Source organism: Myotis myotis, unplaced genomic scaffold, assembly GCF_014108235.1.
Source record: "Myotis myotis isolate mMyoMyo1 unplaced genomic scaffold, mMyoMyo1.p scaffold_m19_p_2, whole genome shotgun sequence".
NCBI lineage: Eukaryota > Metazoa > Chordata > Mammalia > Chiroptera > Vespertilionidae > Myotis > Myotis myotis.
The window spans coordinates 79955129-79972562 of record NW_023416324.1 but is presented as its reverse complement, the minus strand read 5'-3'; the positions used below and the strand labels follow the sequence as shown (position 1 = coordinate 79972562).

The following is a 17434-nucleotide window of genomic DNA, read 5'->3' as shown; positions in this document are numbered from 1 at the left end:
CCCAATCAAATCTGTGATTTTGCTAATTAAGTTAAACAATTTGCACATTTCTAATCTCCCTGTAAGTGCAAGGGTTAGTGATTCTAGTCAGTAGGGAAGACATGGACTGATCTGCAGGCTGGGGAGAGAGCTCTCAGTGACACCGGTCACAGAGGAAAGCGCCCCGTCCTGGCACATAAATTAAATCTGGACTTGAGTTCTCCCTGACTCTCCAGGACGCTGCTCTGTCACTGAGGCAGACACAGCTGGGGGAGTATTTCCACTGTGATGATGTCAGCCTGTTTCTGATAGGCTCCCAGTAGAGTGACAAATCACTGGCTGTGCTGGGGGCCTGCACTTGTTTCTATAACAGCTCTCTCACAGGTCTTTGCAGAAGCCCTTCCCAGCATGCAGCCCCGACCACACAGGGGCCCTCCTGACAGACCTGCGAACAGGCTGTGACAAATATTCCACCTTCTAATTTGCACCTTGGCTGTCAGCAGAGAGACGAGTGGTCTGGCTACGGGAAGGTAATGAGACTTGGCCTGGAAGCCAATTTCTCTATCATTTAGACGTTCATTCTGCAAAGTATCAAGCAGGGAAAACACAGAGAGATGCTTGCTTCCTCTCTAAGACCTGCCAGGTCCATTTGAAACCTAAAGAGGCCGTGAGCGCTGGTGTGAGAGGCTGCCAGGGCCTCGGAGATGCAGCCCACGGCTAGAGCTGCTCTTTCTTCTCAAGTTGAAAGAGATGCTGGTAAGGAACCAGGAGTGTTTAAAAATATCACACCTCTTTCCATTCCTACTTCTGTGCACACTAACGCTTTAAGGATAAAAAAAAAACAAAAAAAAAAAAACAAAAAAAAAAAAAAAAAAACAACTACCATGAAAAACACATTTACTTTTCATTCTTGTTTATTTACCATGCTTCTCCTGGGGACTCTTAAAAAGACAGCTTTGCTAAAGAGAATTCCTTTTTCCTACGAGGACCGACCCCAATCCATGTAGGAAGGTCGGAGTGAGCAGCAACTACAGATGGGTAGTGAGTTGTACATAATGATGCCATTTTAAAAAGCTTGAGTTTTGCTCTTTCTTTGAATCAGAACTTTGAGAAATCTTTTGTGGGTCTTACCAAAGAGTCTAAGCCTACAGTGACATCTCACCATAAAAAAGAAAAATATTTGGGGTTAAAAGCTCTTGGCAAGGCAGGTCCTGGCTGTTGTGTAAGATCCCACATCCGGTCATTCAAAAGGAGTTCCGGAAAACACTTTGGAAAATTGGCCTCCCTCCACTTCACTTGATCTTTTAAAAATGTACTTAGAACAATTCAAACCATTAACTAGTTTGTCTTGTTTTGTTTGTTTTATTTTCTGTAAATGTCCCATCAGCTAAGCCTTGACCCTTTTCCAACTCACACCTGAAGGAGGCGCTGTCACAGCCGAGAGTTTCTAAGTCCCTGATGGAAACATCCCCTGAGAGCGGGCACTACCACCAGGAGAGTTCCCATGGGGGCCTACTCTGTTTGATCCAGTCACCCTGGGTAGTGACGTTGCTGTTTGCTATAATGGGCTATAGAAAAAATGCATCCAAGAGATTTAAGAGCCTGGAAAAGGGTAGACTGAAGGAGCCCAGGGAAATTATAAGAGAGTTGATCATAGGTCTAGTTTCTAACATGAGTCAGCTTGGCTACACATGACTCTTGGGGTTCCTATTCACCCCAAGCCCAGCAGAGCACCTGGGACAGCCCTGACTTCTTGGATTGTATGAACCCTGCCTTTTATTTTCTGTGTTCGGATGCTCTGACATCTGGGGGCCTTGCTGACTCTGGAGGGATTGCCCCTCTGGGGTTAGCTAATTCCTAGAGATAGCAATCAACTCTGCTGGGAGCAGACCCTTCATATGCAAACCACTCAGGCACCTCCTTTAGGAGGCTCAGACTCCTGGCCACTGCCCACCTGCCCCAGTCACCTCACAGCAGGTACCAGACAACTAGGAGGAGAGCTAACTATAAAGTTTTCAAACCAGCCAGTCCCACACCTACTCACCCTCTCACCCACTCCTCCCCACAGAAACCACAATACTCCCCGTTTTCTCCTCACTCCCTCTGCCTCCTGACTGAGCCTGGTGCTTCCCCGTGTGGCATGTCCCCTCTTGGGATCTGGGAGTATAAGAACTATGTTTTCAATGGCCATTATCTCATCTCTTGGCCTCGCCACGCCTGACCAACAATAAAACCTGCATTTTAAAACACGGATGTTGGTATGAGATATGGTGGGTGACTCTGGGCATCTATTATCCTTACCTGACCATCAGTGTCCCTTCCTGGTGGGGAAAAAGGGGCAGATGGGCCTCTAGAAGGGCCTTAACCCAGCCTTTCTCAGTCAGGTTCCCACCTGAACCCCAGAACAAAAGCATAACTTGAGTGATGATTTCCTTAAATTGTCCTGCGGCTGGGACCTGACTAGCCTCACTCCAGGTGCAGAGAAGTTAGATCACTGCAAACAGCAGACGTCTTGGGGCACCGGGGCTAATTCTCTTAGAGAATCTTCTTAGAGAAGACTCAGAGTCCAAAGTCTGGGTACAAATGAAAGCCTTTCACTCCCCCCAGAGCACGGCAGAGTCTGCGCCCGGAAGACGTTCATCTCGCCAGGAAGCGAGGAAGGTGTGTGGTGGGTGTCCCCGCCTGGGACCTGGGTGAACATTACCTGTGCCCGGTGCTCCCCGACGGCGAACTGGATGACGGCGACGCCGGGGCTGTGGCTGTCCTCAATCCTCTCCACGGTGCTGGAGTCGATCTTCAGGTCATTGCTGATCTCTGCGCTCTGGATGAAGTCCTCCGTTTTTAAGTCCTCCACCTTCTTCAGCTCCCCGTTGGCCAGTTGGATGATGGAGCCTTTCATGAAGTAGGGGGGCAGCGTCGGGGGCACTGCTGCCGGGGACGCCATGGACTGCACCACGGGCAGGTGGATCTGGGCCTGCACCATGGCCGGGTAGGCGGCCTGGGTGACTAGGGCCTCTGGGCTGAAGTTCTCACTCTTGGGAAGGGCGGTGGAGACGAACGTGTGAGGCACTGCTGCAAACTGGGGCGACGACGTGGCTATTGCAGAGGCAGCTCCCGACCCGTCCACGTCAGCACTGCCCACCGGGATGAGCAGGGGCTGGGTGCCAGGGATGACCAGGTGCTGGGGCAGGCTGCCGGCATAGGTGATCGCCTGCTGCTGGCTGCTCAGGTAGCCGATGACGGGCGGCTGTGTCCCTGCGTAGAAGGCTGTGGCTGGCAGTCCGACTGGGAGTGGCTCCGAAGCGCTGTGTGTGGTCTGAATGACCGTGTGGGGTGACAGCGTGGCGACGGTGGCGGCCTTCACGCCTTCGGGGCCCAGAGCCTGTTGGGGTGAGAGCGCGTAGGAGCGGTGTCCGGGCTTCCCTAAATGCAGGCCACTTTTGTCGTTGAGGGTGGAGGGGGAGGCCTCGCGGTGCGTGACCTGCTGCACTTCCAGGTCGGAGACGGGGGTGTTGCTGTTGGGCAGGACCATCACAGAGGCCCGGACCCCCGCGGAGTCCCGACTGCCGTAGTCGGAGGGGCTGGGGTGGACAACCATGTGCCTGGACTCATAGGGGTGAGGCGCTGACTTGCCGCCGGCCTTCACCAGGCCCAGGTCGGCCGAGGTGGGGGCCCCGTACCGCCGGCCCTTCTCCAGCTCCCCATTGAGGATCTCCTTGGCCTGCATGGCCTGCTGCAGCCTGCTGCTCTCGGCTTTCTTGGTGGCCTCCCGAGGAAGGAAGTGGCTGCCGGAGTCGGTGTATTGCACTACGACCTGGGGGGAGGGCCCCAGGGTGATGGTGTGTGGGATCATCGTCTGGTGGGGATGGAGGTGGACGGGGATGGCCGGCGGAGAGGCCGTGCGCCCGGCGTTCTGCGGGGAGCTGGCGATGTGGACATACTGGTTCTGCTGGGTGGGTGGTGGGGACCCTGGTGCCATGAGCCCTGGAGTCCTGCCCAAGTGCTGCTGCTGCTGCTGCTCAGCCTTGTGTCCTGAGGCGTGGCTCAGCCCGCCCATGCTGGCCAGCAGAGTGGAATAGGCCTCCAGCTGGGAGCGCTGGGATGGAGTGGAGACGCCCCCGGCCGAGGCCACGGCGCTGGTGGCGGGGCTGGCCGTTGGGGAGATCAGCTGGGAGGGGATGAACCCTGCGTAGGGCCCGCTGTACTGGGAGGACCCAATAAACTGGAAAGTGTGCGGCAGGTGCGCGTACTGCACGGGCGACACCGGGGTCCCTGACTGCGGGGGAGGGTACACCGTGGGCAGCGTGGTGGTCGCCGGGACGGACCTGGGCGCGCTGGGTGGGGAGTAGTCCAGCGCCGTGGGCAGCGCTTTGTGTAAACCTATTCCCTGTTGTAAACCAAGCTCCACCGCAGTCCCCGCCGGGCCATGCCTCCCGCCCCCGTGACCTCGGCCACCAAGGGCGCCGGGGAGCCATGCCACGCCCTCGGCCCGGTGGTTGTCGCTGGGCAGGACGGTGGCCTTCTCCTCCGAAGGCCGGCTGGTGGCCGGGATCTCGCGCTTCTTGGGAGGCAGGCATTCGTTGCTCCGCTCTTGGTTGGATTTCATTTTTCGCCGTCCCCCCTCCACGGTGACTGCTTCACTGTCTGGCTGGCTCTGATTTTAGTCTGATAAATGGAAAGTCACATTTGATTTCTGTAGGGGATCCAGGCTCTTCATGAGGAATCATCTCCCCGTGGGTGCAGTCCGCCAGCAGCAGCTCTGGAATCTGGGGAAAGGAAGAGGGAAAGGAAGAGAAAGGGAAGGAGGGAAAAGAAATCAAGACATCAGCACCGGAAAAGGACATCCTCCCAAGACTAAGACTAGGCTTTGGCTTCAGTGCAAATTCTGAAAACATGATTCTAGCCCCGGCACTGAAACAGCTAAAACAGTGGCCTCGGTGAACATCCTATCGGGAAGATGATTAAGACATGGAGCAAGTCAAAACTTAAAGCAGAGACCTTTTTATGAAGTTAATTCCCCTAAGACACGTTTCTCAATACCTCTCTTCTTTTTTCTTATTAGAAGGTAGACAATGTGCTTCTAAAGTTTTCTTTTCGGAAATGCTGGTTCCATGCCTCACCTCTTCTTTACTTTGTTGGAAAATCAAATGAAACTCACAGGGAGGATGACATCAGGGAATGTTCCCTGGGCCCCACCCTCCAAGCCAGGCCCTGGGGAGGGGCAGGTTAGGAGTGAGAGCCTCAATGGACTTTGCATGTCATTCTGAATCCCCATCTGTTAAAGCCACTACTCGAAGATGCCACCTGACTCTGGGTCCATCCTAACTTTACAACAATTCTCTTTACAAGAATTCCCAGTACAGCCACTCATGATAACAGAAAACCAAAAGAAATTGGTGAGACAGTTCAAAAATGAATATGGTTACAGTTTTTTATAAAAATTCGATAATCATGCAGGTGTACTGAAGGCTTCTTTAATGATGGTTACACACTTGCTTCATCCCCGACTCGTTCCAAGTGGCCTTTGAATTTCCTTTTATACCCTCCGCCCCTGCTCTCCTTGGAGAGAGCCAGCCTACCCTTAACCCTGGAGGTAAAACTTCTTTCAGACCAATCAGAACCTGTGTGTTTACACTCGAACATACAAACAGTGAACCTGGAGCCATTTCTTAGACGCATATCTCAGTCTCCCAGTAAACACTGAATTCCAAGTCACCAAGACTGTGGGCAAAGAGATGACCACCTGGCAGGAGACAAAACATCAATGGAAGCTACGGGAACCAGGCTAACAAGGGCCAGATGTGTGCGCCCCCTACGGCCAGCAGCTGCAGACACGCACAATGCCACCATGCTATGACTTTGGGAAACTGTGAGGTCCTGCTGTGGGGATCACGTGCCCTGGGGTTACAGTGATCCTCCTACCCAGACACTCTTTTCTATGCTCTGATTTAAAAAAAAACACACACAATATGGCAGCAGCCTTCAGCCTCTGATCCTTGTCTATCTGAAGCAATCGCCATATCCTTTTTTAAAAAAATCTTTTCATATCCCTATTATTACACACTTTTCTCCGACGCCCCTCCGCTCAACTCCCAACACCAGCTTATTCCACATCTCCTATACAGTTTACACACCCCACCCTGGTCTGCAATTTTACTTTATTTTGCCAATGATTTAGTGGTCCTTTTTGGTTTTGCTTGAATATCACTAACAAACATCACGATAAAAGTACAAATGGCACGAGACCAGGTCCCCCAACTACAATGACTATGATCAGTTTATGTTGAAGGTGGAGGTTTAGGAATTTGGTGTCTCAACATCAAAGAGCATTTCAGTTATAATAGGGTTTCTCATATGATGAGAGGCACTTTAAAGACTGGGACAGAAACAAAAATAAAAAGACCTAAAATATTAATGCTGAAGAAATATCTGGGTCGAAAGAGTAGTGTCAATTATTTACTCTCCCGACCTGCAGCCTTTTAAAGTCCAGGTAACTGTGTTCTGCGTAGCCTTCTCTTATAGAGTGCACTACATAATTTACACCCGGTACTCGCAAGTCAATGAAATGCAGTGCTATTTTCAAAACAATGACAGAATTAAACTACAATGCATCAAAAACAGTTGCCCTTTTGGGCTGCTTAAAAAGCACTGATAATGATCTAGAGATTTCAAGAGTCACCCATGAGCACGGGAACTGTATGAGCTCTCATATTCCCATACCAACTAGCAGTTATATAAGATAGATCTCCTCAAAGCCCACCATTCCATACGCCCCCTGCTGGCTCTACACTAGCACTAATCCAATAAGACCCCACAAGATTTCACTAAGGATTTTCATGCAAGTAGTATGTCAGAATCTGAAATGAGAACATTTGCATATAGTAGGCCCAGCCAGTAAGGGAATAGGTTAATTAGCTCAAGACAGCCTCAGGGAAGAAAAAGCAGCAGCAGAAAAGTCCTTTCAAAGCCAAGCAAAATGTCAAACACATTCAGAAATAGGTCTATTAGCAATGCAAATGTAAAATTGCCCGTACAACTGAATGCACAATATACAAAACGAGAAAACCCCTTTGAAGGTACTTTTTAAAGAACCCAGTTTGAAGAAGAATGCTGACTTGGTTCTCAGGAGTGCCCTGGCTTATTTACATTGCTTATTTAGCGCTGGTCTTCTGCTAATGGACCACTAAGACTTGGCCTTGACAAATTCATATATTTTCTTTTAAACAGTTATCCATTGATAAACAACTTTTCCTGATAATAATAATAATAATGATAAAACCAAGGATATAAAGATAAAGACTGAACTGGACCAAAAAGGGCCAAACTGATAAAAATTCAACCCATCCTCCTCCCACATTTGGAAGGACCATGCCTGCTATTACCAGTGCAGCTTGGAGGAGACGAGGATCTAATTCTGGGGATGTGCTCCTTCCCTGTGCTCCATTTTCTCTCTGTAGTGTCAGTATCTCCTATCAGGGAGAAGCACTGTGAGGGCAGGGGCTGTGTCTTGCTCTTTCATATACATGTTTTACTGATTTCAGAGGGGAAGGGAGAAGGAGAGAGAGAGAGAGAGAAATATCAATGATGAGAGAGAATCATGTGCCCTGACCAGAATCGAATCCTAGACCCTTCAGTCCACAGGCAGACACTCTATCCACTGAGCCAAACCTGCTAGGGCTGTGTCTTGCTCTTTGCAGTGAACCACCAGAGGGTGCCAGAGTATGCTACCATGTCCATGTCTCTGGAACATTGGGTGATTATTCAATGAATAGAAAAGAAGGAAGAGGTCAATAATGAAGGTAGAAAAGTGCAGTAGGGAAAAGGAAGGGATAGAATAAGGGATAAGAAAGAAGAAAAAAGGAGAGTGGGATTTCTGCTTTTAGGGTCTCCTTCCAGCTGCAGACAAATGGCCTCTGTTTCCCCAATCGCCTTCTCAGGGCTGAAACCCAATGATTCAGCTGGGCCCCAAGGAGTTTGCCTCCGATGTTCCCGCCACAACAGAACACTTCCTTTGAAACATGGAGCCACACAAGAGTCCATAAACACTAAGTTACAAAAGAACCACGAATGCAGATCATACTGTTCAAACATCAGGAAGGCTAAAGTGGAGGGGGAGTTCATAGATGAAGTGAGACAGACTTACTTAGGGTTTACTACATACAGTTTACCTGGTAATCACTGTTCTGGATACATTCACCTCAAGCATCTCTATATCTACATTTATATCTATCCCTCGATCAGTATTTTCAAATTTAGCTCAGTGGCCGAAGGCCTTGCCATTCCAAGGGTGGTCGTCAGGCCAGCAACACCAGCACCCCAGCAGCTTTAGAAATGCAGAACCTCAGGCCCCATCCAGGCCTCCTGATCCAGAATCTGTATTTTAACACGATCCCCCGATGACTCACAGGCACAGCAAGGTTTCAGAAACTCAGTATAAGAATACGTTTTCTGCTCATAAGCTCCCAAGCACGGTAAACATCTCTAGCCTCTTTCCCCTGAAGCAGGCGCTAGGAACCCCGACCAGGGCTGCACATAAACAGAACTGATGGAGGCTTGCTGCTTATCTGCTAACTGATGGAGATAAGCAGCGAACATGGAGGTAAGACGCAGCTGTTTCCTTTGGTGTCTCCTAGACCAAGACGGTTCTAAATAACAGACGTTCCTTTTCTTCCGTCTTCAAGAAGTATAGAAAAACACACTTTAAAAAGGCTAGTGTCATACGTTTTGTACAGGACTCGAAGAAAAACAAACTTTAACAAAGAAAGCCACACATATCTTTGCTATAATACGAAACAGTTTCCCCCAGTACCATGGATTTAGACTGTTTCAGAAATGATAAAAGAACCAAGATGCCTCTGTACCGAGAGATGTGGGAGCAGATCCCCACTGACGGCCAGTCCTATAAACAACAACCACGCGCTCTGAACGGAAGATGCTCCTAGAACGGGACACACGCCATCCTGAAAATGCATTCCGAGGTCATGGCAATGAACTGGGCTGCGCGCCTAGCACACCCAGCCCGGAGAGTGTGAACCCACGCCTTCCTGGCATGTGTGTCTATGCAGAACAGAGGCATGGCTACAGTTTTAAAGAGGAAGGAACGCAGACTGCAGAGCTTGTCTGTTCTGGAAAAACCATCTGACCATTAGGAGACAGAACACCGGGGCCTGGTGGGAGAGGTCACTAGGACGTGGCGAGGATTCTCTAATTCCTGGTACGCCCATCTCCCTTCTGTTTCATTTTATTGCTAAGATTGAAGATCCGTGTGCTGAGCTGGTAGAAGGCACTTCATTAAAATATTAAATATTAAAAACAGGCCCAACCCTGACATCCTTGGGGTTTTTGGGATGGAGAAAGGTGGGGTGGATGATAGCATAATTAGATACCTTCATGGTTGCTGAACAGTATGTCCCAAAGGAAGTGGATCACACATTCATTCATCATTTACTTTGCCTCTGATGCGTACAGTGGACCTTAATTTTTCAATGTCAGCATGGAGCCAATGGTATGCCAGGACTCTATTTTTAGGTCTATTCTGTTCAACATTTTATTAGTGCTTTGGCTATCATATTCAGAGGTAACAGAAGGCTGGAAGGAATGCTTAATGTATTATTGCAATTAATATTCAAATATATCCTCAGAACCTGGAAGTGATGGCACAAAACCAAGAAATTTAAGATTAATGAGAGTAAATGTAAATACCTGCCCGTGGTTTCAACAGCTCAATTAGTTTAGTAGCAGAGCTGGAGAGAACGGCTGGCTTGAGAATGGTTCAAATGAAAGAGCCCAGGGATTTTCTGTTGGACCATACATTCAATGTGAACCAACAGTTTGGTGTGGTGCCTAATAACTTGGAGTAATTATAAGCTTCATTTAAAAAAAAAAAGCACAGTGTTCAGAATAAGGGACTCAATACTGTAACAGTATGTGGCATCGGCAAAGTCACAGAGTACGGAGGCAAGGGGACACTGGCCCAAAACATATTTATCTGCTGGTTGCAAGTCTGTGCCCTCCAACCACATCTCTTCCTTTCTCCCACTCCCACCTCCTGCCCCTGGTAACCACCATTCGACTCTGTTTTTACAAGTTCAGTTGTTTTAGATTCCATGTCTAAGTGATATCATACATCATTTGTCCTCTGATTTATCTCACTTGACATCATGCCCAAGTTTCCATTGTTTTAAGCTACCAAATTTGAGGTAATCTGTTACGGCAGTCCTAGGAAACACATACAAATAGCTTCCATATATTTATCACCTACTATATGCCAATAAGTCTATTTATTTATTTATCCTCATCCAAGGATATACTAGTATTCCCATTGATTTTTAGAGAGAGAGAAAGGGAAGGAGGACAGGAGAGAGGGAGACAAACAGACATGGATGTGAAAGAGAAACATTGAATGGGTGCCTCCCGTACATGCCCCGACCGGAGATCAAACCCATAACCTAGTTATGTGCCCTGACAGGGAATCAAACCCGCCATCTTTATGGTGTACGGGACGATGCTTCAACCAACCGAGCCTCCTGGCCAGGGTGCCAATAACTCTATTTATAAATATCTCATTTACTCCTCACAACAAACTCATGAGGTTTATATTTTTACCTCCACTTTGCAGATGGGGATCCTGAGGCTTGGCCAAGGACCTTGCAGTCAGAGGGAGGACAGAGTTGGGTGTCTTGTTCTACCCAACCAGGACACAGAGTAGACAGGTACTGGGATGCACTGTGGTGATGGCAGCGTTAGAGCAAATGTCCTTTCTTTTCTCATGTATAAAAGGGGCAGGAAGCTAGGGGTAAGAGGGGCTGAAGATGTCCAGGGAACCCGCACCACACCAGCACTAACCCTGGGCTGAAGCTGGTGTGCATTCCGTGTTACTGGGCTGGGTTGGCTGAGGCAGAAAGATCAGAATCTTTTGACTTTACTGGCAAGTGAGCTGGGATCCCCAGCACCCCAGTCCCAAGCTCAATGCCACCCACCCAACTGTGATCCAGGTCACGGTAGAGCAGAGACCACAGAGAGAACAACCTGCATGGTCAGACATGGAGCACTGTGGACATTAACATGCTGTCTACACAAACTCTCTCCCTCTGGCATCACAAAAATCAAGTTCAGGGGTGCACGCAGGTGCAGCAGCGATGCATACCACACAGGGCTTTCTTTCTTTTTTTTATAAAAAATATATTTTTATTGATTTCAGAGAGGAAGGGAGGAGAGAGATGGAAATGATGAGAGGAAACCATCATCGGCTGCCTCCTGCACGCCCCCTACTGGATCAAGCCCTGCAACCTGGGCATGTGTCCTGACTGGGAAGTGATCTCTTGATTCTTAGGTCGATGCTCAACCACTGAGCCATGCTGGCCAGGCAGGGGGCCTTTCTTTTGAGGCAGGGCCTTGTTGGGGAGGCGAGATTTCAGTGGGAAGGGGAAGGGCAGGAGAAAACAGACCCCGTTCTATGTTGTTAGCACCATAAATAATACTTTTTTTTCAGTATTCATTTCAGGCAATGAATATGACAACTAAACTTAATACAAAGGTTAAAAAATGTAAATCCATCTGAATGAACACAGTCCCATTTGGGTGCTCCCGACTCCACGTGGCTCTGAGTCCAGTGGGCCAAACGGACTTGGCGTCAGTGCAGGTTGAAGGCCCTCAGGGAGGCACTGGAGGGGATCCTGCAGGCGCACAGCTGTGCTGGTGTTGTCTGTCTGTCTACTGAACTCCTCGACCTGGCATAGAACTACACTGCTGCCTCCCTCACCCTCAATGGCAGGGGTCCTCAAACTTTTTAAACAGGGGGCCAGTTCACTGTCCCTCAGACCGTTGGAGGGCCGGACTATAGTTTAAAAAAAAAACAAAAAACTATGAACAAATTCCTATGCACACTGCACATATCTTATTTTGAAGTAAAAAAACAAAACGGGAACAAATACAATATTTGGATTTGCATGTGGCCTGTGGGCCGTAGTTTGAGGAACCCTGCTCAATGGGCTCCGTCATTGGCTGCTGTCAGCCCAAGTGGGAGACAGCACTCCTGAAGCCTTGGGTGGAGCTGCTCTTGGATTCTCGGCCTCTGCCATTACCTTTCCCAGTCAACACGATGACGGTGGCACTGGGCGTGTTGTGAGCGGGTTTTGCCACCTGTGGAAGCACCAGGTTATCTGTCATGCAGGCGGGGCCCACTGCATGGGGACATGGCACATGTCTGTGTGCATGGGACAGGCATGCAGGTGGGGCGATAAGGAGGAGGGAGGAGGGTCGAGGCCTGCAGCGGGGCCAGGCTATCCCGGGAAGCTGGCCGGCCCGTGGGGAATGTCGCAGCCACGTCTGAGTAGCCAGTGTCCCCTGGCAGCCTGCCTGAGCTGGAATTCCTGGAAAGGCTCAAGACGGAAAAATCATCACTCAGAGGGATAACCATGTGATTGAAACCGGTCCCAAATGAACTGTCTAACAGAGGCTGAGTTTGAGGTTTCAGAAAAGTGGGAAATGCCTTTCTGTCAAGGGCTTCCCCGGTTCGATACAGAGCAAAGACCTTTCTGCTTGAAAGTGGCAGGCGAGCTGGACCAGTACCCAGGACGCCCACCTGTTTATCCTCCATGCCCCGGCCAGGCCCAGTGCCAAGCACTCATGCGCCATGTGCAGTGTCCCCACCCCTCAGCACAGTGACTGGTCTCAGGCAGAGGCAGTTGGCCCCGTTGGTCTCCCCGCTCCGGCTGGCACAACCAGGGGCAGAGAACTGGCCATGCTCACAGTTAGGATTGGGGTGGGGAGGACAGGAATCTGTCCTTCTTGACTCTCAAAGTAATGTTCTTAGCACTCTAGTGATTCTTAGCACTCACTACAGAATTCAGCAAGCATTTACATCCATTGGCATATTTGAAATACGAAGATAAAACAATATTATCATCAATCCTGACAAGAAAGTAACATATTATTACTATTATTACTAACTAGAGGTCCAGTGCATGAATTCGTGCACCAGTGGGGGGTCCCTCAGCCTGGCCTGCGGGATCATGTCAAAACCGGCTCTCTGACATCCCCTGAGGGGTCCCAGATTGTGAGAGGGCTCAGGCCAGGCTGAGGGACCCCACCTATGCACGATTGGGGCCAGGGAGGGACGTGGGAGGTTGGCCAGCCTGGGAGGGGCTGCAGAAGGGCTCCAGAGCATGCCCAGCCTGTCTCACTCAGTCCCAATCAGCCAGACCCCAAGCTAACCTACCAGTTGGAGCGTCTGTCCCCTGGTGGTCAGTGCACGTCATAACAAGTGGTTGAGTGGCCTTAGTACTAGTATATCATTAGCATATTATGCTTTGATTGGTTGAAGGGCTGACTGGATGACCGGACACCTAGCATATTAGGCTTTTATTATATAGATTAAGAAAGAGGCCACAGAGAGTAGCAGAAAGAACAGACTGTGGAGTAGGTAGAGTCCAGGTTGAAAACCTGGCTTTACCCCTAACTAGTTTGTAATTTTGTAATGTAATTTTTATTTGACTCGAAATTGAACATGCACCCAGTATAGGGAGGCAAGTGTTTCAACAGTGTGTAATGTCTGCCTATAAATTGGGGAGGAATCAGTCGGCATGGTGCCAAAGTAGTGTACACACTCGGTAGATGGCAGTGATCACAACTACGACTATGCAAGTGCTTCCTGGTGCCTCCCGTTCTCACCCACCTTACTGCTGCCGACCTCTCCTGGTTCCACGATCAATCAATACAGTCCTTCCAACTACCAATCCTTTCAAGCAACTGGGTTCCCCCCATACCTGTGATTTACAAAAAAAAGAAAGTTATGGATCTTTGAGAATTTATTTTCTTTCTTCAGCCAAATGTTTCCAATGTACAGGCCCCCATTCACATCAAGAAGCATGCAAGCAACTCAATATACACCAACAGAATAAAGAGAAAGGCCAGAGGTAACGTAAGCCTGGCATTTCTCGGTGAGAGTTAAGTGTGATGGCTCCTTGCTCCACTCGGCCTGCTTTTCCGCAATACTTCTTGGATGAGTAATTCCCAAAAGGCACAGTGGGGAAATGTAGACTTCTTTCCACATCCCACAGGAAGGCTGCCAGCTGTCTGCTCACACATGCTCTCCTGTGCTTCGCTACAACCACTCAGCACAGCCCAGCAGTAGCAGGAGAGGCTGAGTCTGTTCTAAGGCCACCGGGGGACTGGGTCTCTGAGAGATTAGATGGCCCACGTTTATGAATGTAAAACATCTCCACCCAGATGCCTTCTGGAACTGAGGCATTCTGAGAGGGTCTTAGAGCACTCATTGCCCCGAGTGGCTGGAAAGGAAATCCGAGGCCCGTGGGTCATCTATAAACTACCCCGTCATTCCTGCAGGGCTGTGTCACGACGGCTTGCCTTCTGTGGTAGGCAGTCTTACTGTCTCTGGGACACGATGCACCTTTTTAATCCCCTGGACCACCAAGGCCCCAAGACCTCCTGAGACCCACCTCCCCAAAGCGAAGCGGGTTGACAGAATTCACTGAGCCCTTCTTTGTGCAGGCCACAGAGATGTTTTACATGCCAGTGACCATCTGTGGATGATCGTCCTATTGTAAAGACAAGGATACTGAGGCACAGGGTGCAAGTGGCCAAAATAAAATGAAAATCCTGGTTTGTCTGTATAAACAGCCTGGCTCCAGTTCTTAGAGTAGGCAGTGAAACTGCTGGTGTGTAGTGAAGAATTAACCCTGCCCTGGCCAGTGTGGTTCAGTTGGTTGAGCACTGTCCTGTAAATGGAAAGGTCGCTGATTTGATTCCCAGTAAGAGCACATGCCCAGGTTGTGGGCTCCATCCCTGGTCAGGGTGCATGTTGGAGGCCGCTGATCAATGTTTCTTTCTCTGTCAACTCCTCTCTAAAAATCAATTTAAAAAAATTGTATATGTATATGTATATGTATATGTATATGTATATGTATATGTATATGTATATGTATATGTATATGTATATGTATAGATTAACCATAGCCAAACAGAGGTCTAGCCTTTGCTCTGGGCTACTGGAGGTGATGGATGTCCAGGCCTCTGGAGTGGCCTGCCCCATATCAGTGTGTCTGTTTGCCTGGGGGCTTTGGCCACCAGACAGTCTAACAGAGTGACTTATGATGGGTCTCTGGCCATGTGGGATCAGTTCCAATCTCTGAGGAGCTAATAACTAGAGATATTTGCCAGGCCTCCGGGAAGGGCTGGGGACAAAAGATCCGCCACACGGCAGTCTGTGATTGAGCTCCGATAAAAACACTGGACCCCAAGGCTCCGGTGAGCTCCCCTGGTTGGCAGCACTCCCTGCATACTGTCACACACTGTGGCCACGACGCCGCGGGAGGGAATGCCTGGAAGCCCCCAGTTTGGACCCCTCTGGGCCTCTGCCCTATATGCCTCTTTCCTTGGCTAATTTTAACCTGTATCTATTCTTTGTAGTAAACTGCAGCCATGAGCATAACAGCTTCCAGTGAGTTATCCCACCTGAGGGTAGTTTGGGGAACCCTCCAAACTTGTAATTGGTGTCAGAAATTGAGGGCAGTCTTGTGGAAACGGATCTTTCTGACTTTATAGATGGCTCATAAACTCCTTATAGCCTGTGCTGATTATATACTTAAATAGACAAAGTAATAAACATAAATAAAATCCATCAGGGTCCAGGGATAAGAATGTATCATGAAGCAAGGATTAGATCAATCCAAATTTGAGCACCCCTAAACAGTGGCCAGTGACAGGCAGGTGAATGCAACAGATTGGGGAGGAGAACATGCTGCCTGGTGTAATTCCATCTGGGCCAGGCCCTGTGGAGAAAGCCTGCCCATAAGAATTACCCAGCGGTTAAGCACACACATCTTGGTAGAATTAGCGGTTCAATTTTCTGGGTACCCTATTCACAGTGCTGGAGCAATGGGAGAAGCATCACCGGATATGCAGGTGTCTCAATATCCTCCGTCCACTGAGTGGAACTGACTTACCAGCAATCTCCATGGCCACTGACACTGACCCTGACCAGCCCAGCATCCCATCCCTGGGCTCCAGCACCTGGCTCTTAGGGTTTTGGAGGAAGTACTTCCTCAGAGCAGAGGAAGCTGCACACGTGCCTGGGGCAGGGCTGGGTTCACTGTGCCCTTGGCTATGCTGAACATGGTGGCAGCAGCCCTGAGCTGAGGAACAAGAAAGCTGGCAGCAGGGGTCCCAGGGCCATTGTTCTCACTGCAGACTAAGAAGTCAATCCTCATTGTACGTTGGGAGAACCAGGGAGCTTTTCAACACACACCCATGTCCAGACTCAGCCAGACCAACCGAATCAGAATTCCAGAAGGCGGGGCCAGCACTGGCATTGAAAAAGATGCACCAGGGGATTCTAATGTTCAGCCACAGGTGAGCATCCCTGCTACAATGATCTTTAGGTTCCTGGTTAACACCATTGCCCCCCTTGGCAGAATGTCTCAATGATGTTTAAATACAGTTGCCAATCCTTTGCCCCGGCCCTGACAACATGAACATGGTGTTCTCACCTTCCTTAACTGCGCTTTAAAAAAATGACATGCTCCCCACTACACACCCATAGGATAGCCATTACTTTAAAAAAAAGCGGGGGGGAGTATAACAAGTCTTGGTGAGGATGTGAAGAAATTAGAGCATTTGTGCATTGCTGGTGGGAATGTAAAGTGGTCCAACTGCTGTGGAAAACTGATTGGGAGTTCCTCAAAAAGTTAAATGTAGAATTAATGTAGAATCCAGCAATTCCAGTTCTAGGCATGTGCCCAGAGGAATGGAAAGCAAGGACTCCCACAGATACTGTATGCCAGTGTTCACAGCAGTATTACTCACAAAAGCCAAGAGGTGGAACAACCTGAATGCTCACCAGCAGAGGACTGGATAGGCAGCATGTGGTCTACCCGCACAGTGGACTATTACCAGCCTGAAAGAGGAATGCAATTCGGATACTTTCTACCAGACGAGTATTACTGAAAGATTGAAAGATTATGCTCAGCGAAAGAAGCCAGAAGCAGAAGGACAAATACTGTATGATTCCACTTATAGGAGGTACTTAGAATAGGCAAATTCACAGAGAAAGAAAGTAGAACAGAGCTTTCCAGGGGCTGGTGGAGGGGGCCGTGGGGAGTTACTGTTTAGTGTGTACACAGAATTACAGTTTGGAATGATGAAAATGTTCTGGAGATAAGTGGGGTGATAATTGCACAAGAATGGGAATATACCTAATACCACTGAGATGTACACTTAAAAATGGCTAAAGTAGTCAATTTTTTGTTATGGATATTTTATCACAAGAAAAAAGAATTTTTTAAAACTATACGTCATGATTTTAAAAGTTTGCAAACCAATTGCAATCCAATTGCAATTTTGTCTTTAAACTTCCACAGCCTCTCCACGCCCAGTTTTCCTTGGAGCTACATGGATCCTCCAAATACCTGCCAGAGCCGGCCTGCTCTCCAGGGCT

At 49.0% G+C, this 17434-nt stretch overlaps 1 protein-coding gene across 14 annotated transcripts in view; it reads right to left on the bottom strand.

Moving 5' to 3' along the window:
• The window catches only part of ATXN1 (ataxin 1), a 415455-nt gene that overhangs the window by 14763 nt on the left and 383258 nt on the right, over positions 1-17434 (bottom strand). For all 14 annotated transcript variants that reach the window (XM_036350166.1, XM_036350168.1, XM_036350175.1 and 11 more), the window contains one exon: positions 2684-4745. In XM_036350166.1, coding sequence (XP_036206059.1) covers positions 2684-4585 — 1902 coding nt within the window. In that variant the 5' untranslated portion in view covers positions 4586-4745. The remainder of the gene's footprint in view (positions 1-2683; positions 4746-17434) is intronic.